At 37.8% G+C, this 21,559-nt stretch overlaps 1 protein-coding gene across 1 annotated transcript in view; it reads right to left on the bottom strand.

The window, feature by feature from the left end:
• Positions 1-21,559, bottom strand: part of LOC131312325 (uncharacterized) — a 42,604-nt gene that overhangs the window by 14,764 nt on the left and 6,281 nt on the right. The window contains exons 3-6 of the mRNA XM_058340007.1: positions 16,941-19,288; positions 15,472-15,617; positions 1,792-1,869; positions 1,405-1,528 (exon numbers count right to left, since the gene is read on the bottom strand). Coding sequence (XP_058195990.1) covers positions 17,968-19,287 — 1,320 coding nt within the window. The 5' untranslated portion in view covers position 19,288 and the 3' untranslated portion in view covers positions 1,405-1,528; positions 1,792-1,869; positions 15,472-15,617; positions 16,941-17,967. The remainder of the gene's footprint in view (positions 1-1,404; positions 1,529-1,791; positions 1,870-15,471; positions 15,618-16,940; positions 19,289-21,559) is intronic.

Raw genomic sequence — 21,559 nt, 5'->3', positions numbered from 1 at the left:
TATCTCGGACATATTCCCTAAAAGCTCCCTGTAGTGTGACAAGATCAATATTACTTTTCTTAATGTTATCTTCAAAATTAAATGATAAAAACAAGCCCTGGTTTCCAAAATTGTGAACACTGGTACTACAAACTAATAACAGATATTTTTTAAGCATTGGCTCTACAACAGAGGCTTTCCACTACTTGTTTGCAAACTAAGAAACGATAAGGACACGCAACACGAATTCGACATGACACAGACACACACGACGTGAATAACTTTGGGGATACATAACATATATGTCAAAATATATTGTCATGTTTACATCAACACAAGCATATACAAGTTAAGAAGAATCTCGATTGCCATGGGACTCAAGAATTTCTTAAAAAATGGGACATGGGCACTTAGGAATCCTCAAGAAATTTTTATGAACTTCCAAGTGATCTTGAATGTCACTAGTCGTAAGAGTTACTATTTTTCCAACTTTATATATCAAAGTGATATCTCGAATTCCGAAAATGATTGATAGCAAGTCTCCAAGAAGTGCCGATCACATTTGGTTCTAAGTCATTGACATCAAAAAATGGGTTAGACACTTTGTAGTAAGAGTGTCGGATATGTCTCTGCATAAAGTTTTTTTTCCTTGTTATGGACACAAAAAAAAAGAGTATCGGCCACATGTCCGAGAGTGTTCGAAGAGTGCCAGAGTCTGACACATGTCGCATCACCTTCTTTTAAGCGTCTGTGGTTCTTATTTGCAAATAAAGGATTCTATGGAACTCCATGTCATCAAAGTGATGGCCTCAACCGAAAAACTCTTATGAGTAGAAATCCAGAATATTTACACCAAAGCACACAAAGACTCTTGACCCAGCACTCACCAATTCCAACCAGAACTAATGACTGTAAGTCTGTAAAGGCCGGCTTTTGTTGAGAGCTTACCATGGGAGTTAGTCTTGCACAAGCATTTAGGACTTGATCTAAACATACAGACACATCAAAATGATCTACAGGGGATCACAGATCACAGGCTCCCCAAACAAACACAAAAACAAGTGACTGCACAACTCATGGACCGGAAAATGGATCCCACTAGAAAAATGCACTACTTCTCATCTTTATGATCCCAAAACCCTTTCTACAAGTTTACTTTAATTTTTATCTTCCTTGCTTGTTATTTTCTCTCTCTAGGATAACAGATGAGATAGTTCCAAAATACCAAGTAAGGACAACCATAGAAAATCCTACTAAGCCAAATGCCAGATCTTACACAACCAACATAAGGGGGCTAGGTTTTACTGGTGGCGGGCGGGCCCTAGACATATGAACAACAGGGGTACCATTGATGTATGCAACCATTCAATGGCAGAGGAACTACTTAGAGAAACATCAATGATTTAAAAGCATTTGAAATGATACCTGAGAAAGGGCAGGATTAGCTGTTCCAGAAATATACGTATGGGACCTGGTGTCATTTTTCTTCTTTGGAAGCCAAAAGAGTGGGGAAAGTCGCTTGTTCACCCCCAACGATTGGAGTGCACGGCTAACCAAACAAAAAACAAAAAACACAAACACATCTTTATCAAACACAACATATTCCAGATTACAAAGCCTCTGTGATTTCACTGTAAAAGAAAGGGTTGGATTAATCTGTGAATTCACCATAAAAGAAAGGGTTATGATTTGCCACTAAATCTCATCATTTTTTTTTCTGTGAGAAACAACAAAGTAGCAAATCCCTAAATTAATCCAAAGGGCTGTTTGAGAAAGAGGAAATAGCAATGAGAGAGGTATTTAGGAAAAAACCTTCAATCTCTGGGAATGAAGATGTCCACCACCTTTCCATACTTGTCGAAATACGGGAACAATCATCTGCAGTTGTACCTGTTTCAATCAAACAAACAAAAGTAAGGCCAAATTAAACATCGAACGATTGAGGAAAAAACAAGAGGAATGCAAAATCGAGAGAGAGAGAGAGAGAGAGGATTATGAAAAGTGATGTTGGAAAGTAGAACGGAGGTACACTACACATTGGCTTAAATCCCCATGTATAGTGCAGATTCATGTATGATTCACATTAGCTTAGATTTCTGTTATATATTTATCATCAATGGCTTCATACTTCCCATGAAGTGATTTACACTTCTTCTTTTCCATAGAAAAAGAAATACAGATGACTTTAGGCATAACTGAAGACTATATCTGCTCGAAATCATTTGCATTAGAGCTACAAATAACAAAAAATGAGTGAAAAGGAAAGCCGTTAAACAACAAATGAGAAAAAAGGAAGTTGTTTATGCACAAGGCTCATTGGACTTGATCTTGACAAGGTGACTCTAGTTCATAAAAAGATCAAGACTAGGCGACTCTTTAGCATGGATGGACCTAAACTCATCCCTAATCACAATGATTTAACTTAAGAGACTATGCTTTGTTTGGTTTGCTTTTTGGAAAAAACTTTCCAACTTAAAAAACACTCATTACCCCTACTTTCAATTATTTCTCTCATTTCTCTCTCCACTCATTATCCCTAACTCCAATCATTATTCTCATTTCTCTATCTCTCTTCACTCATTACCCCTATCTCCAATTATTATCCTAATTTCTCTCTCCACTTACCAAAAAAATCCAACCCCAAAATTCTCAAAAACCCATCCAAACACAGCATACACTTTTGGAGAACTATCTCGGATGTAAACTCTAAAAGCTGCCTGTAGTGTGACAAAATTAGCAGGCTCAGAATAAATATTACTTTTCTCAATGTAGATATCTCCAAAATAAAATGATAAAAACAAGCCCTAGTCTCCAAAATTGTGGACACTGGTACTACAAACTAATAACAGTTACTTTTTAAGCAATGGCTCTACAATAGAGGCTTTCCACTACTTGTTTGCAAACTAAGAAGTACCAATACGGACACACGACATGGATACAACACAACATAGACATGAGGATTCGTTATTTCTCTAAAATGTAAGACAAATTGGGATACACAGCTAACCAAACAAAGCAAAACAAAAAAATCACGAACACGCCTTTATCAAACACACTAGGTGCTACCTCGTGCAAGGCACGAGTGTCATGCCCGTTGAAGAGGACATGTTATATATGGAATTGGTGTATGGTCAGAGCAAAAGCATCTGTAAATGTTTTCAGGGCAGTCTATTAATAATCATCCAGAAAAGTTTTTTCGAAGGATCTTTTGTACATTGTGCAAGTGATAAGTGATGTGGTGAAGTGTTGTGTGCAGGCATTGGCAAGCATACGCTAAGAAAAAAACTATATTTACAAAAAGTGTGCAGAAAGTTTCGAGCATAAGTCTGCAGGCAGACCTAGCGATTGCCATAATTTTACAGGATAATATAAGTAAGCCATTGCTAAGTCTTAGGCTTCAAAAGAGTTTCAGAAGAATATGTACAGCAATGCATACGATTCAAAAGCCAGGGAAGCCAAATATGTCAAGTAAAGCAAAATTAGAAGAACTGGACCAAAACCAATTAAGTGGATAAATGGTTCAAAAGCACATGCAGTTGGAGTTGAAGATACTCTAGCTTGCCGTAGTAGTATCCATAAAAACTTCCACCTTCTAACAAGAAATCCAAATAATATAAATAGATAGATAAATTGATCCTATTTTAGATATAAATAATTGTCTGGAATATATATATTTGAAGTTAAACTGCTCCTTCCTCTCCTGCAAGCTCTTCATCTGCTCTTTGTTAACATCTGGCTCAAATAATTTGTAAGCATATAGACCGCTTTTTGAAGGAATAGTAGGTTGCAAAATTAGTTACCAATTTGACCTTCTAATGTAGCCTTGCCTAAGTCCTCATCGTGTCTTGTAAAAATTTATCATCATAGCCAAATAAATCTGGAAAAGGGCTTGATTGGATGCTGCAACCACAAACACACCTGCTCCAACACACATACAGTTTGCTCACAGTTTGGACCCAGCATTGACACAGCTTGTACAGAGCATAACAACAGTTTGAACACAACTTCAACATAGCAGAGGATGGGCACAGGTTTTGACACAGGTTGGACTCAGATTGGACACAGGTTTGTACACAAGTAGGACAAAGGTTGGACACCAATAGCAGCAAGACATAGCACACAACTGAAATAGAAAATCTGGACATGCGGCTGAAAAACACAATCATGAGGACCTTATCCTGGACTCAGTTTGGACACCAGCAGCAGCAACACATAACACAAAGCAACAATAGCTCTATCCAGCACATAGCACATAGAAATACAGCTGAAAATTGGAAGTAGCCCATTTGTGGGCTCAGACAATCATCATTGCCCTATCATGAATAAATAGTCATTCATAACCTGCCAAAGCAACATTCATACAACTACACAGCTGAAAACTGGAAGTAGCCCATTTGTGGGCTCAGACAATCATCATTGCCACATAAACTGCAGTAAAATTACGCAAAAAAGTGCACCAAAACAGCCTCCTATCTGCACTAAAACTACAATTTGGACACACGCACACAGCGACAGTTGCAGAATCATAGATGTGCACTAAAACTGCATTCAAACTCTACTAAAATCTGCATTCAAATTGCACTTAAACTGCACTATATGCCTTTTGGCTCAGATTTTTAAACATCATAGCCAACAATATATGAAATTCACATCATAGCCAACAATATATGCCATTCAAACTCTACTAACAACTGCATTCACAGTGTACTTAAACTGCACTATATGCCTTTTGGCTCAGATTTTTAAACATCATAGCCAACAATATATGAAATTCACATCATAGCCAACAATATATGCCATTCAACTACTAATCTAGACCTGCATACACATAAAAATTAGCTAAAAATTGGAAGGAAACACATATAATTTCTCATTCTGACTCATAGCCAACAACATATGCCACCATACGGAAATGCATCAAAGTACGAGGATACAAGGCTGATTTCTCAACCCACACACACCTGCCAAGGCACAACTTTCATTAACACTTGCATTTCACTCACAAACCTGCACAAGCAGGTCACACAAAAACCTGCACACAACTCACATACATGCACCATACTTAAAACCTGCATTTCAGCCAACCCACACTAACACCTGCATTTCAGTCGCAAACCTGCACCAGCAGGTCACACACACACACACAGCCCCTTGCAGCTGAAAACTGGAAATTGCAGGTGCATTGGACATAAACAAATTACTTTCCAAATCCATTAGTAACAGATTTGGCAACACCATCCCATATTTCAATAAGAAACAGATCATATCCACCAATATATGTCAAAGCAAACTGTTAAAGCATCCAACTCCAAACCAATTGGCAAAGAGTGGAGAGGCCGCCCAAGCTCATATACTAGCTTTTGAGGAGATATTTAACCGATGTGGGACAAATCCCAATACTCCCCCGCACGTGCGACCCCTTACTCGCACGCGGAGAGGTCAACAAAGGATCCAAAACACATGGATCACAATGAAATAAAGTGCAACTATGGCACAAACAAAGGGGAAAAGCCTCCGAAACTCTAGCTCTGATACCATGTTAAAGCATCCAACTCCAAACCAATTGGCAAAGAGTGGAGAGGCCGCCCAAGCTCATATACTAGTTTTGGAGGAGATATTTAACCGATGTGGGACAAATCCCAATACAACCTGTCCTTAGGCTCAGATAAAATATCATCACAGCCAAACCACTAATTTTGCCAAATTTGGTTCAGCTTATAACACATCATAGCCACCTGTTTGGTTCTCCATATGACCCTCAAGTGGGCTCAGAAAAGTATTAGAAAAAGCACAAAGGTACTCATGACTGCAACAAAGGTTACCCCGCCAAGGCATTACCTTCATTAACATTGTAATTGTTTCATCATTGCCCTATTAGGGATGCCGAATTATCCATAACCTGTCATTTAACAAAATTGAAAAAATGCATAAGCACGGAGCACAAGGAAAAAGTCAAAAAAGAAAAGAAAAAAAGTTGCAATGGTTACCTCTTGATGGCAAGCGGCAGCACAAAGGAACGAAAGGAACCCCCAAAACTCTCTCTCTCTCTCTCTCTCTCTCTCTCTGTTTTCTTCTGAACCAGACGAAGGAAAGGAGAGGAGGAGACGTGGCTTAATATTGTTTACGTTTTTTGCCTAGGCTGGAAAGATGAAATTACCCTCATCCTCAAAAAAATTCAGGGGCAAATTTATCTCAAATTGAAAAATGGCATCCAAAAAACTCCTTATTTAAGGGTAGGAAACAAACACATCATAACATGTGAGCGGAGATGGTCCAGATGGATCAATATAAAAGCGAGGCATTTTTTTCTATATAAATTGAAAAAAGACTAATGAAAAACATTTGGCATATACCTACAATATACGTTAAATAGTACGAACTCCACATGATTTGTATATGCCTAAATATTTGATGTGTATTTCATTTGGGCAGAAAGGATTCAATTGAACATCAGTTATATGGTCTCTCTAGATACACACACACACACACACACACATATATGTATATATATATATATATATATATATATATATATATATATATATACATAAAACTTCTTATAAGGGCGGCCTTATCGTATTAAAGTGAGGACGCCCCTTTCCTAACCAATTTGCGATGATCCGAGCCGCTCGATGTGTTTAGAACGTGATTTTAAGAGTACCCGCGAGAAATCAGCAAAAAAAAAAAAAAAACCGAAAAGGGCTTCATCCGAGCAGTTTTTGTTTGTTTTTTATCGAACGGTTCAAATAAATACTGCTTGGATGAAGCCCTTCCTGGTCTTGTTTTTTTTGTTGATTTCTCGCGGGTACCCTTAAAACCACATTCTGAACATATTGAGCGACTCAAATCATCGAAATTTGGTCAGGAAAGGGGAGAAAAAGGGATGTCCGCAACTTAACTAAAATAAGGGCGCCCTTATAAGAAGCTAACTATGTGTGTGTGTGTGTGTGTATTCTACACGAACAGTCCTCAAGGAAGAGCTGATGCAGTTCATCAATTTGTAAGCAGGATTGCAGAAGAATGAGTTCTAATTAGGTGTCAAGTGCAATGGCCAAACTCATCCAATCTTTTCAGCCCATTCGCTAAGATGATTTAGAGAGAGGGAGATTGACCTGAGGAAGCTTGAAGGTAGGGAATAGAATTCTCTACTCATGGGGTCCTTATCAAAAGCCTTGAACGTCCTTGAAAAATGCCTCCTATTGTGAAGAAAAATTCGATTATCAGTATCACTTGGTCAAATAGTGCAATCCAAAAACACCACGATTATAGCTGCTACTGTGGCCGGGGATGTGAAAATGATTTCCACAATTTTGTTGTTAAATTGTAAGTAATGGTTAGAAATTTCATTTAGCTTCTTCAGGCAGGAAAATAATTGCGACTACTAAAATTCATTTGAGTTAGGAAGGATAAATTGTATGCACAACATACCTAATGTGTGTGAGTGTGAACAGGACCACGATCGGAAGTTACTATGTAGCCATAGAAGTATTGTGTGACTGAGAGGCCCATGATGATTGAATAACCTACTATTAATTTTGTTCTGAGCTTGTTGAGGTTGCAAAATTGAAATAAACCAAGACCAGAAGCTGCACCAGAATGGTGTACCACAGTTAGTACAACAGTTAATTTCAACAAATAGTTGAAGGTAAAATAGGCATTTAGAGATGAATTGGAAAAGCAAATGACTATCCTAAATCAGTTAAAACAAGCATTTGTAACTGTCCTCCCTTCGTAAGAAATTTCTTTTCCAAAACAAGCACCGAGTTTTGGGTAAACATAAAGATTTATCTTCAATGGTTACCAAGATAGAGAATTCATACTCATGTAAGCAAACAAGATGTAGTACAGAGCTCCAAAGATCGGCAATGGAATAGATGGTAGAACAGCCCCAAATTTTCTTGTTTATTGATGATACAATCACATAGTTAGCCCAAATTCGAATCATAACTTCAATTTTTTACTGGTTTGCAAGCGATGCCAGACGAAAACATGCAATTATACTGCACCAAACACAGCAAAGAAAAGCATGAATCCTGTTGATATTTGAACCACTCTTTGACTTCCAGAAAGCATTATTGCCAAAAGATCTACATTTTCACTGAACATTTTTGCAGAATATAAGAATCTCAGATTGGCAGGAAACTCATACTTGGATGAGGACATCTGCTCCTCAGTGGACTATTCTGCAAGATTAATCTAAAACTAATGCACATGAATTGAGGGCTCGTGACACTTTGATTGGTCACACACTAACAATAAATTTCTGCATCATAAATCCATCCAAACCAATGATCTACACATGCATTTGGATATGTTTTCGTTTGATTTCCTTAAATTAGGTACAATATGTGGTTAGTGGTCACCACAACAGGGACAGTACAATACTGTCCAACATAGCAAAACTCCCAACATTGGAAATTGAGGCGTCTAACTCAATATCCAAGGCCCACATACACAAAAGAAACACCACCGTCAACAATTTTCAAAGGTATGAACTATGGATTCACCACAAATATAACAGATCTGCAGATTCATTACATGCTTAAAAATCCATAGAAGTAACAGAAGAAAGAACACAACAAACAACACCGAATTGACACTAAACAGACCGAATGAACACGAATTCACCTACCTAAAGCAGGTCGCTTTCGCTCAGGTTGCTCATCGTTGTCACCACTGCCCTCCGAACTATGTTTCCCTCTCATTAAGTTCGTCCTCTCCATGTACCTGGTCTGCATTTTAGCCCCAGTGCACAACACCCAAGAACCTCACAAATCTGCAGCACTAGAAACCAACAAAACTCTAAATAAATGACCCTAACTTTTACACAAATGATACACCATATGTCGATAAGCAAAAACCTAAAAAAGTAGGATATGGATACGGCCAAGTGATAGGACATGGATACAATTAATTTGAGATTATATTGATGCCAAACACATACTTAATTGTATCCATTGTATAAGTTTCAAACACATACTCTATTTGTGCAAGTACATCTTCCAAATTCATGTGTGATATGTGAGTCATCCAATAATTGGTGTGACAGAATGTATAGCAAAGTAGTAGTTAGTTGAGCAAAAGAAAGACGATGCTGTATTAAAACTTTCAAGGATACTAAATGCACTCTTCATGATATGTTATGGTAAGAAAACCCCAAAATGGCTGTACATACCAGCAAGTGGTAGTTCCAGCACCAGCCACGCGGAAAGCAGATGTAGAAAGAACAAACCAATAGCTCATGTTTCCTATCAAGGGGCAACTGAAGAAGAAGTTAAAGGAAAAGAGGTAAGGCAGTGGTTAGCATTTGTTGTAATTGTGATTTCCTCTAAATGCTTAATTGGAAATGATGCTGCACGCAAATCAACATGCTTTAGGCCAGTCAATACCATATTCAGTTTATAAGCAATGATTTTTTAGTTACAAAACATAACTAATTAGTTAATAAAGCTTTTCATGACAACATTGATGAAATTGAACAATTCCAAACAAGAAGATGGGTATCGCCACTGGAGGCAATGTGGAGGATATACAAATTTAATATGCATAAAATGCACCCAGCCTTCATCTTCACTTGGATGGTTGTCAAATGGTAAATTTCATAAAAAAAAAACACATCTGACAACAATTGCTGAGGATGAATTCTACTCTAAAACAAAACTGACGCAGTTTTTTTGGAGATGCCAATGATGAAACGGCAAAAGTTGCGAAGATACTTTACAATATAATGCTATAGCATTATTAGTTCTTGTATTAAAAGGTAACGAAAATATTAGACAATTATTCTTTTTACGTCAGAAATGTTTACTCTTATTCTACGGTTCAAATATTACAATCAAAGGTCAAAACTTCGTAATAGCTTGAATGTGTAAATTATAGTATCTGTTCATTCAAATAAAAAGGGAAAATTAAACTTAAGAGTATCCAAATACATTCCAATATGTCATAAATTTAAAGAACAATAATTTCAAGCATCAGAGATACGCATGTATGAGCAACCGAGGAGTATCGGTATCCGATTTGAATATTTGATTAGGACAGGAACATGACTCACTCATGCCGCGTGTAGATTTCAACCAAATCATATCCTTATGTTTTGTTGCAGAATCACTAATACGTGTTCCAAACTGGTTCCTATATCACCATGATTCCAACATTAAATTGGAAAATTGCAGGTGTAAAGGGAAAATCAATGAAGAATATGATGCAAGAACATGCAATAATGCATCAAAGAAGCTGGCTCTCCCGTATTTAGATATTAGTTAGTGACCAAATGAGTTTGGCAAGGAGGAAAGAACCTAACAGAAGCACACTTCTTAGCACCTACCGGAGGTTTAAACCCTACTCAAAACCAAGAAAAGAGAGAGGAAAGAAGAGTCAATGACTTCCAATTTTGACTTTTGTCCCATTCTTGCAAAGCACGGATACAAACACGACAAGCGGACCCACTATATTTCCAATGGTTACAACATGGATACGTTGAGATAAAAATTTAAATTTACAACTCCAACCACATTTAGAGGTATAAGAACATACAACATGACCATTATGAAGGAAGAACTAACCATCATTTCAAACTTGATCGTCCTCTGACCATTTTCAATTACAATCATACCTCTAATTGTGTTCTCCCTTCTCAGCATGTGCGAATAAGATAATAAAAGAGAATACCAGGCTTGTCCGGCCGTTGCGCAAAATTGTCAGATCGGGAGACACATATGTGCTTCTTAGCATTTCACGGTACACTTGACAAGACCTTAAAAAATGATAGTCATACAGAAGATCAACAAAAAGTTAAGGTAACCAAACAGATCCTACTGATGAAAAATGAGTTGAAATAACCACATTCCCCAACTAAGACATTAGTGCCTCTCTTCGAATTTTATGGTGTAAAGTCTATCAAACAGATTTCCGCTACGTATTAGCATCTAGCAACATAAATGTGAAGATATGATGCACATATTCCATACATCCATTCAAGCAGGCATAAAGAAGTAAATATTCAAAAACCAAAACATCACAAAATACTAATAGTTAACTTAGCAAAAATTCTAAATCAGAAATTCGAAAATCTGGAGAAACTCTAGTTTCAAACACAGATAAGTGGTAATGATGATTAAGATAACAACAAACAATAATTCCTTAAACTTAGGCGAACAGAGTCTCAGATCTGTAACAAGGAAATTATAATACACGCGAACTCAATAAGAAAACTGACTGTAATGGAGCTGTTCTAAAAGAAGGCACTACCTTCATTAACATTGTAATTGTTTCATCATTGCCCTATTAGGGATACCGAATTATCCATAACCAGTCATTTAACATAATTGAAAAAATGCATAAGCACCGAGCACAAGGAAAAAGTTAAAAAAGAAAAGAACAAAGTTGCAATGGTTACCTCTCCATAGCAAGCAGCAACACAGAAGAACGCAACTCGCCCCAAAACTCTCTCTCTCTCTCTCTCTCTCTCTCTCTCTCTCTCTCTCTCTCTCTCTCTCTCTCCCTCTCTCTCTCTCTGTTTTGCTCTGAACTAGACGAAGGAAAGGAGGGGTAGACGGTGCCTAGTAAGGTTCACGCATTCTGCCTACGCCAGAAAGACGAGAATACCCTCGAGCCCAGAACCAGCGAGAGTTCAATTGAGGGGCAAACGCCAGAAAGACGAGAATACCCTCGAGCCCAGAACCAGCGAGAGTTCAATTGAGGGGCAAATGCGTCCCAAATTGGAAAGTTGCCATCCAAAAACTGCTTCTTATTATTATATAACAGCTGGATACATCATTTAGAAACCCTTGACAACCCCTTTGGATTAATCTGTGATTTCAGCATAAAAGAAAAGGTTATGATTTGCCAACAAATCTCATCATTTTTCGGTGAGAAACGACAAATTAGCAAATCCCTCACATTAATCCAAAGGGGATGTGTGAGATTGAGAGAATATAACTACCAGGACCCAAGGAATTGGCATTCCCCTTTCCTTCCACACAATTCTCTCTTAAAAAAAAAAAAAAAACCTTTTCGATCTCTGGGAATGAAGATGTCCACCAGTTTTCCATACTTGTTGAAATACGGGAACCAGTTGTACCTATTTCAATCAAACAAACAAACAAATAAAAGTAAAAAACGGAAGGGGGGGGGGGGCCTGTGATTACGAAAACTGATCTACAGGACGAGAAGTGAGCAGGTGTCCATTTCAGATCTTATTGCAATAGATGAATGACAAGGAATATGAAGTTTGAGGAAGGTGGGAAAAAAGTGGAGAAATTTTTAGGTGAAGAAAGTTTCTAGACAAGAGGACCAAACTCGTCAATCTCAGATTACCCAAAATGACAAACAATTTAAATCAAAACCAAGTTACAGGTACGCCACAGTTCAGAGCAAAAACCTAGCTTCGCGCCAAAGCAATTGAGAAGAAGCAGCAGGGTTAGTGGGAGTCTCTGAGACGAGACAAACAAAATGTCTACGACCACCGCATGGGCCACCGCACGCTGTGTGGGGCCCACTTTGGGCCCTACAAAACTACAAACAAAACTACAAAGAAATACTCATAAATTTTAAATTATTTAATTATGGGGCCTTGTAAAAAAACCAGCTCCAACGGATATCGATAGGTATGTTTTTTGAATTTGTAGAGGCGAAACTACTAAGGTCTCTGAAAATCAACCGTGCATGAGGTTTAGGACTAAGGCAGATTCCCCACTAAGGTCCTGAAAATCACTCATGAAGAAGTAACGAGGCGATACGAGGAGCTTGTGATTGAAGCCAAGAACGTTGAAGAAGCATTGCATAGTAGGGCTGTCCATAGGGTAGATTTGGTCGGGTTCGGGTTCGGGTCGGGTTGGACCTGACCCGACTTTGGTCGGATTGTACGAATGACCACCCGAGCCCGACCGAAACACTTGTCAGGTTCCAACCGAACCAAGTGCTGATAAGTTCAGGTCGATTCAGTTGGATTGTCAGGTGTACGGAATCACAATCACAATCACAGATCTACTCGCAATCACGATTCACATCACAAATGACGATTCAAGGATAATATTACATTACAAAATCAGCATTCACAATCACAGATCTACACCTTTTTCTGAAAAATCAAAAAAATTCTCCAAAATTACAATGGCCTAGAGGCGGTGAAGGAGGCGGCGTCCGGTGGAGGAGGAATCAGGCAAGGTGGACATGGGCTGGAGGTAGGCGTGCTTTGAAGGAGAGGGGAGGAGGTCCTCGATCAAGATGAGCTCGAAATCGACGACTGGGAACTACTACGACGAGGACGTCGTTAAGACGAGGTTGAGCCACCGCCATAGCCAGCGGAGAAGTGGTGGGGAAGCTGGCGGAGGGTGTTGTAGCGAGGGTTTGTCAGTCGTCGTCTTGTAAGGGGACTCCATATGAGTTAGAGAGAGAAGTCGAGACTGACTTGAGCAAAAATAGGGTTTTTTCATTTTATACATATGTCTTGGTCGGGTCGGGTCGGGTCGGGTCATCCGAGAGATGATCTGGTACATCCGACACCCGACTGACAAATTGCAAAACCCAAAAACTTGGACCCGAACCCGATCGATTAGGGTAATCAGAATCGTCCATTGGCTTAGTTTTCGGGTCGGGTGGTCAGGTGGGGTGGGTTTGTGGACAGCCCTATCGCATAGTGCCAAAGTGAATATTGTAAAAGCCAAAGAGGATGTGGTTTGTATAAGGTAGAGACTAGAGGAGGCAAGGAGTTTGGTGGTTAGGTTGGAGATGGAGCTGGATCATGAGGAAACCAAATTTGTTGCTTTGAAATCTAAAGTGGGTAGGTCTTCGGTGTTCCATTCGAGTGTGAAGCTGTGGTATAAAGGGGAGAAGACGAGGAGAAAAATGTGGTTGATGAGGTCAACAAGCGGTGCAAGGAAGCCAGTAGTGGCATTGAGCTCATGACAAAGGAGTTGTGTTCATTGGGTATAAGCTGAATCCACGTCCCAAAAGTTGTTGATATATAGCTTTTAACAAACTTCAAAAGTTGGAGTACTTTGTAATTTCATTTAGCTATCACGGTTTGGGCACAACTCCGAAAGGGGGCCAGGGTGATTTTCAGGACCTTAGTGGGGCATCTGCCTTAGTCCTAAACCTCAAGGATGGTTGATTTTCAGGGACCTGAGCAGTTTCGCCCCATACAAATTTAAAAAAGATACCTATCGATATCTGTTGGAGCTGATTTTTTATAGAGCCCCATAAATATTTTTCAGTATTTTTGTGGGGCTCGGAGTGGGCCCCACACGGCGTGTGGTGGCCAGTGCGATGGTCCTAGACTTTTTGTTTGTCTCGTCTCAAAGACTCTCATTGACCCCGATGCTTCTTCGCAGTTGCTTTGGTGCGAAGCGAGGTCTTTGCTCTGAACTGTGGCGTACATGTATCTTGTTTTTTACTTAAATTGTTTACCGTTTTGGGTAATTTGAGATCGACGAGTTTGGTCATCTTCTCTAGAAATTTTCTTCACCCGAAAATTCTCCACTTTTTTCCCACCTTCCTCAAACTTCGTATTTCTTCTCATTCCTCTATTGCAATAGGATCTGAAATGGACACCTACTCGCTTCTCATCCTCAAGATCAGTTTCCGTAATCCTCTCTCTCTCTCGCGCTCTCTCTCTCTCTCTCGCGTTTTTACACCCTAGTTTTCTTCTAAATAAGTTGCGTTTTGTAAGGGAAAATAACAGCATAAAGGATTTGACTTAGTCTAGTTCTATACAAAGAATATGCAACTTTTCTTTCTGTTCTCATGCTGTGCATGTGAATGATATCAATGCAGGTGATCTATTGGTCAGCTAAGGCTATGTTTGGGAATATGAAGGTTTAATAAGCTAAGTTTTTTTTTGGAGATTTTTCGCTTTACGTTCTTCTTTAAGATCTTTGGCCAAAACATTTTATTGGTCTGGTTTGTCTTGATAAGAGGAACCAAATAAGGGGGAAAACTATGGATCCAATTTGATAAAAGTGCACTAAAGATAACAACAAATTTTCCAGTGTTTTTAGGAATTGTTTTCTCTTTCTTTTCCGAACTTCTTTCAACTTTGGTGCTATTTTTTCTTATTTCCAACTTCTCCGGACAAAAAGGAAAGTGAACTAAGATCTTACAAGAAAAGTAAAGAGGAAAAGATTCAGAGAAAAAAAATGCAATTTTTAGACATCCCCACGGCAAACTCAGTTCTACCCATGATTTGCGATGTTTCAAAACAGCCATTTTCTTTCCCATAGTTTTCATTTTTGGATAATGTTTTCTAAATTTTTCCAAGAAACGAATGCTGAAAATATGCTTCAGTTGAGCGATAGCAGAAGTTTCTTTATAGTGACATGTTATTAGGACTACAAAACCAGCATTTCCAACAAGTACTTCAAGTTAGAAAATCTTGTATCCTATCTCCCAGATTGTTTATCTCAAGATCTATGCTGGCACTTTAGTTGCAGCTTATTAAGTAGGTTTTTGAAATTGGTATGATCCAATAAAGATGGTATGAAATTAACTCACCTCTATAATGATCAATACACCAGAAATAGAAATGGTGTTGTTAGCAAGGGCCAGAAAATCACGCAACGCCATAAATTTTCCCGCATTCTTGAACTGTGGATTACTGTACAATCCATAAGTGGTTGCATATGCATTTGATATTGCCGCTGCAGTAAAAAACAACATACAGATATAAGGAGGTTCTCTGACTACTTATTAGATATGGTAAAGAAATACAGGCAATTGATTCTAATCTAGTAAAACCAAGAAATCCAGAACAAATAGAAGTGAAGTTAAATGCATTGACAAGGGATATCAGAAAACTGGGAACCAAAGGTGACCGTGAGTCACGTGACTGTGTTTTCTTTAAACAGAATTTCTTCTAGTTATGTGTGTAATATGCGCTGCTATTGTTGCTAAAACAGATACTGTTAGTTAAGAAGCATCACATCCGACTAGGATAATATACCCTACTAAAATCTTAGTACCTGTAATCAACCGAAAAGACCATGTGAAATGAAACATTTCTTCTTTGTCTCATGCTTATTTTTTACACATTCTATGTGCAACTACTATCTATTAACCCAAAATTACCAAGGATTTAGCACAACTGGGTTTCGAAGCCTAAATGCGTTTATAGACATATATTAGTTGTTTCAGTTATTCTCTTGAATTATGTGAATGGTCTGTCTCCTGGTGCTGGGTAGTTACAAGAACTCTATAGCTTTTGGGGGGGACACCGGAAACGACAAGAACAATATAGTTTACATGGCCTCGGTCTCTACTTTTATTCCACAAGAATAACGGTAAGGCATTCTCAAAGTTTAACAAAACAAACTTTATTTTTCTAGCTCATGATGCAACAGTGCAACAGACCAACAGTGCACAGTGCTACGGTTACGTTATCACTAGCTCATGATGCAACAGTGCTATGGTTACGTTATTATGCATTTTAACTATCTATGCAGCACATCTAAAATGATGGGGTGTTAACATAATTCACGTGGGAACCGTTTTATACTGATACTGATAAATATGAATGTGCCGAGTCAGATAGTGCACTAAGAGTGTCATTCACTCCAATCATTGACTCAAACATATCAATTTTTCACCTGTACTTTACAAGGCCAATCTATCCTCAAAACTTACAACCACAACATTAATGAATCATCACTCGAATCCACGTGATCATTTGAGTAAATGACCTTAACTAACAGAATTTTCACTGCTCATGAGCTCTTTTTGAAAGATGAAAACAGAACGAAACATGGGTATTTCCTTTTACTATCATATCTTTGTTTCTTCGTGATTTCCAAAAGGTTTCTCAGCAACCAAACTGAGATCAAGAGAGCAGTACAAGAAGAAAAATTAACGATGAAAAAAAGTGAGTTACCATGTAATGTCTCTCATGTTGCCCATGCTTAGTTTGGTTGCTGAGAAACCTCTCGGAAATCATGAAGAAAAATTAAGGAGGGGAAAAAGAGAGTTACCATGTAATGTCTGCCACAAACTGGTTCTGTACCTTGATCCCTGACCAGAGGCCAACGTCCCCCAGAGAAGAAGTAAGGAGATGCCGGTGATTAGTGAGACTGGAGACTTCTATCGATCAGCGCGATCTGCCGGCGAGAAGGACAGCGTCACTCACCCCCAACGATCGGAGTACGTGTAATCAAGGAAAACCATTGAATCATTGTTGCTGTAATGCGGTAGATTCAACGAACCGAATTCGGTATTTCAATTCCAGTAATCTGAATCCGAGGATCAGATATCTAATCCCACGTTCCGAATCCAATCCAAGTTATAATGTTATATACTAATTATATTTAAGCTAATCCCATTTCTCTAAGAAAACCAAACAAATCCTTCTTAGCTATCACCGCTTATTATGTAATCCCCTTCTTTTTTGACAACATTTTGGATAGCACGCCTGTCAACGGTTTACCGGAGCAAGGCCAAATTACCCTTCCCGGGTCCTCATGGCCGAACAAATCCGAACGCGACTTGGGTGACGTCCCACTACCTAAAATGTTTTCTTGCATTTAAATTTTGTGGTTTAATTAATTTTTATTTAAAGGCATCTCCATGCTAGAATAATTTATACTTGCACTAACAGATTATTTTAAGCCATTGCTGGCTCTGATACTAAATAATGTACTAATATTCAACAGTACAAAGGATCAAAAAGAAAACTGACCTTATTATTATTAAGGCCGAAGCCAATGTGCAAAAGAGGAGAGGAGAAAATCAGAGTGCTTGGATTTTAGAGAGAGAGAGGGGGCAATCCAAAACCTGATTTCTCTAATACAGAAGCATCCTATATATAGAGGACTCTACAAGAAATTCAAATGAAATTAAACACAAATTACATCCAAATTTACCAAAATGTCGGGTACACATGTGGGCCCCATCGTCACATCTGATAATTGGATGCTTCAAAAACACCCATAATTGGTGTCACTTTATTCTCCATAATTTGGTGGAGTCAGTAACCGAAAGTTGTTTGGCAGTATTATTCCATTATTGATTTTTCTCTTTTCCTTTTCGAGAGGACAGCTGTTCTGCCATCATTTCCGTCATGCTGTCCCAAAAATCACCTAAAGTCGGTGCTGGTGTTGTTCCATCATCTTCATAGGGGTCTTGAGATTCCCCTGCTAAGCATGTGAAAGGATTATTGTCTTCTTCATTGCTCTTTGCTGATGTCATGGACTCATCATCAGCTATATGTGTCCCTTGGACAGATTGTAGAAATTGATTCTTCATATAATCCATGGTCTTAATTACCAATTCATCATCTGTTAAAGATGGATTTTTTGCCTTGATTTGGGCTGAGATCTCCAAGAAGGGATTCTTTTTAGAACTCTGCTCCTTTCTTTTCAATTGTAGTTTTAATTCTTGGGTTGCAGCTTTTATTTTTGCAAGAGTCTGATTGAGATTAATACCTTTCCACCATCTGTATTGAAAAGTTCTTTGTAGAACTGGAAATCCAAATTTATTATTTCCAAATTGAATATCCCATTTCCAAATCCATGGGATACCAAAAGTCATTATTATAAAAAGGAATGATTTTCCTTCTGAAGTATTGGTTTCCTGCAATTGAGGATGATGATTGGTAAAGAATTCCAATTCCTTCTGTACTTCTGGTATAAGATAATCTGATCGAGTGCCAAATTTACACCACCACATATAAAACCAATTTGGCAATTCCTGCTGTCCAACAAGATTTGGACAAATTTTAAGAAACCATGAGTGTTTCCTCCGTTGATTTTGGTAGTAAAATGCCTTTGTCCAGGCTTCAATGTAATCCCAGTAATTATAATGAACTGGAATTCCATTTTCTGCCTTTATTGACAAAGTCTTAGATTGTTGGGGGTGTATTCCACATTTGTGAATTGGTATGACCATCTTAATTATGGCCTTGCTATAGCTTATTGGACTTTTTTGTCCAATTTTGCTCTCATAAGTGTGGCGGAATTCCACCGATCCAAATTCTGAGAGCATTGCCTCATAAATATATCTATATTTTCCTTCTGGAACTGGATAACTCATTGTATCCAAATAGCGGGACTTAATTTCCCATGGATCATTCTTGAATTGTTCATCCTGATATTCCAGGATCATTATTGTTTCTGTGGTTTCCAGTGATTTGAAAACCTCTTCAGACTGCACCACCTCCTTAAGTGAGAGTGGTGTGGATGCTAAGGCAGCATCTTGTAGTGAAGGAAATTGGAGTTTATGACCCTTCAAGTAGGCTTCAATATCAGCTTGAGTGACCTTGGGTTTTCCCCGGCCACGAGAAGTATTAGCTCTTCCTCGTCCACGATCAGGAGGTCTGTTCATCCTGCAATATTAGCCAGCTAAAACTCTTAGCTTTGCTTGAAGTTGCTGGAGTTGTTGATTAAAATAATTATCATCAATGTCATCCACTTCCTCAGAATCTCGACCATATTCATTATAGAATTGTAATAATGCTTGTTTAGCATGTGCCCATCTTTGAAAATAAAAACGGGTTGGGGCAAGTCCCAGAAAATTCTGCTCCCGATTAGCCTGAGATAAATTTCTCATAACAAGTTTGAATTTTTTATCTTTAGTGATAAAATATTTTAATCGTTCCTCTGAAATTGAGGGACAAGCTTTTCTAAGAAAAGTTTCTAAATCCATATTGAATACGTGAGCCATCTTTTAGCCCTGCAAAAACTCACGAGTGAGAAAATCAGTGAGAGAATTATTTTCTCTTTTAATGCATTTTCTATATCAAAATCAAATGCAGATAATTCAGACTGCCAGCGAGCAAAAATTTGCTTTGATGCAAGATTTTGAATATCTTGTTTTAACACTTGCTTCGCAGCACTGCAATCAACTCTTAACAAAAATTTTTGATTTAATAAATCATCTTGAAATTTATTTATGCATTTAATAATAGAAAGAATTTCTTTCTTTATTGTGCTATAACTAGCCTGTGCATTTTTTAAAAGCCCAGAAGTGAACCTTACCAATTCTTCCTTACCAGAATTCGGATTAAATTGTTTTAGGATGCCACCATATCCAATATTAGATGCATCCGTCTCTACAATTTTCTTCCATTCTGGATTAGCAATGGCCAAACAAGGTAGCTGTTTAGCTTTCAATTTAATTTTTTGGACAGCTCTTGTATGGTTCTTTGTCCAAGGAGGAGGATTTTTCTTAAGTCTTTCATATAAGGGAGCCGAATCCTGGGCTAACTCCTTATAGTAGTCTCCTATGTAGTTAAGACTGCCAAGAAACCTTTGCAATTGAGTTTTATCCCTTATTTCATCCGGAAATTTAGAAGCAAATTCTATACTTCTATCAATTGGGATAATTTTCCCCTGATGAATATTATGCCCTAAAAACCGAACCTTGGTTTGAAGTAATTTCATCTTTGGCGCCGAGACCACCAAACCATTTCTTTTAATTACATCTTTAAAGATTCTAAGATGTTTTATGTGTTGATCGATGTTTTGTGAAAAAATTAAAACATCAACAATATAACATATTGCAAATTCTACATAAGGGTAAAAAATATCATTCATAATATTCTGAAATTCTGAAGGTGCATTTTTCAGACCAAATGGCATCACATTCCATTCATAATGACCAAATGGAACTGTAAATGTTGTCTTATATCGATCAGATTCTTTAATTTGAATCTGCCAATAACCAGATTTTAGATCAAATTTAGAGAAAATGACTGCTTCATTCAATCTATCCAGTAGATCTTTTTTATTAGGGATAGGATATCTTATCCACATTAAAACCTCATTTAGGGGTTTATAATTAATAACTAATCTAGGAACACCTCTCTCTTTTTCAGCATTTTTATTAACATAAAAAGCTGTGCAACTCCAAGGAGAGTAACTCTTCCTGATAAGTTGTTTTTTGAGTAAATTGTCAATTTCATTTTGACACATTTTTAAATATTCTTGTTTCATTTGAGAAGGCCTGGCCTTAGTAGAAATTTTTCTTTCATCAAAGTCCTTCTCATATGGAAGTGAAACAATATATTTCTTTCTATCCCAAAAGGCATTAGGGATATCACTGCAGATTTCTTTATGGAAATCTTCTTCGATTTGAGAAATTTTCTCTTTCATTATAGGTTTTTGTAATGTTTCCTCAATACTCATTATTCTAATTTCTCTTTGAAGAAAATTTTTCTCATGATATCATTTATTTCCTTGTATACAGGAGGAGAAACAAATTCAAAGAAGATTTCCTGCCCATCCATATGAGCAGTAATACCAGCAGTACTGGTTTTCATTGGCATCAACATTGCCAAAAAAGGAGTTCCCAATATTAACTCCTGCTGGAGATTTCTTATACAAAGAAATGTTGTCTCCAAACAAACTCCTTTATTGCAAATGTATACATTATTGAGTTTGTATTTGATCATCATTTTAGATCCACTTGCATTAGTACGACTCTGAGAAGTTTTCTCAAAATATTGGGTTGGAACAATCCCTTCTTGAATACAATTCATATCTGCTCCACTATCAACTAATGCAATAATATTATTGATGGTATATTCTTTTTGTATTACTAGGTTTACTCTTACATGCCATTTTTGGTAAACCACTTTATTAATAAGATTTAAATC

Source organism: Rhododendron vialii, chromosome 2a, assembly GCF_030253575.1.
Source record: "Rhododendron vialii isolate Sample 1 chromosome 2a, ASM3025357v1".
Classification (NCBI taxonomy): domain Eukaryota; kingdom Viridiplantae; phylum Streptophyta; class Magnoliopsida; order Ericales; family Ericaceae; genus Rhododendron; species Rhododendron vialii.
This window is presented reverse-complemented; position numbering and strand designations above follow the sequence as displayed.